Source organism: Elephantulus edwardii, unplaced genomic scaffold (genome assembly GCF_000299155.1).
Source record: "Elephantulus edwardii isolate Elephantulus edwardi_28Jun2011 unplaced genomic scaffold, EleEdw1.0 scaffold00048, whole genome shotgun sequence".
NCBI lineage: Eukaryota > Metazoa > Chordata > Mammalia > Macroscelidea > Macroscelididae > Elephantulus > Elephantulus edwardii.
In genome coordinates, this window is record NW_006399798.1 from 2,229,187 (window position 1) to 2,230,057 (window position 871).

The window sequence follows — 871 nt, forward strand, 5'->3', positions numbered from 1 at the left end:
ATCCTCAGAAGTCCGCTGCAGCTGCACGCCGAGGGACAAAGGCCCGCCCACATCCCTCTTGAGAAAGGAAGCGGCAGGTCCCAGGGACGCGGCGGCTGTGCGCTCCCGGCTGCGGGCCTGCCTCCGGGAAGCGCCTCCGGGACCCGCGTGCAGCCACCGGCCCCGGCCCACCCGGGGACCCCGCTGGCCTCACCTGGCGCGGGGGCAGCGAGGCTGGTCCCACACTGGCTGCAGAACTTGGCCGCCTGCTCGACCGAGACGTGCTGGCAGGAAGGACACTCCATAACGCCGGCGACCACAGTCCCCTGCACGCTGGAGGCCGGCGGCCCGAGGCCTCTTAAATACCCGGCGCGAGTCATGTGACCCGCTTGCTTTCGCTTTCGTTTTCCTTTTCTGAGAAAGTAAAGTTTCACTAGGACCCACCGCTCCCCCGCAGGCAAGCGTGGCTCGGGCCTGACCCCGCCTGACGCCTTCCCCCGCCAGACCCGGTGCGCCCCTGTCGCCCGCGCAGGGCTCCGCGCTCCGGCCGCGTCCGAGGCCCCACGCAGTTTGCAGGTGGGGAAGAGGCGGACACAGAGCGGGAGTCCGCGGGGCTGCTGGGGTCCTGAGCCGATCAGGCATAGGAGTGCCCGGCGTTCACCCCATTAGTTTCCGGGGACACGTCCCGGGGACACTTCCCGGGAAAGCTATGTGACATTGTTCAGCAAAACTAAGGCCTTAGGTGCGTGTAGCGAAAGTCCACTGCGTGGCAAACCCTCAACTGCGTGGGCTGGGGGCCCCTCCCCGTCCGTGCACCACATGGGGCGAAGCACCTGCTCACTGGCTTGGGGGTTAGTGAGTCACTGAAGCCACTCAGAAGGTCCAGCCCGCC

The 871-nt window shown here is 67.6% G+C and overlaps 1 protein-coding gene across 1 annotated transcript in view; it reads right to left on the bottom strand.

The window, feature by feature from the left end:
• Positions 1–284, bottom strand: part of RNF213 (ring finger protein 213) — a 107,094-nt gene extending 106,810 nt beyond the window's left edge. The window contains exon 1 of the mRNA XM_006886327.1: positions 194–284. Coding sequence (XP_006886389.1) covers positions 194–284 — 91 coding nt within the window. The remainder of the gene's footprint in view (positions 1–193) is intronic.
• Between the last annotated feature and the right edge of the window lie 587 nt (positions 285–871).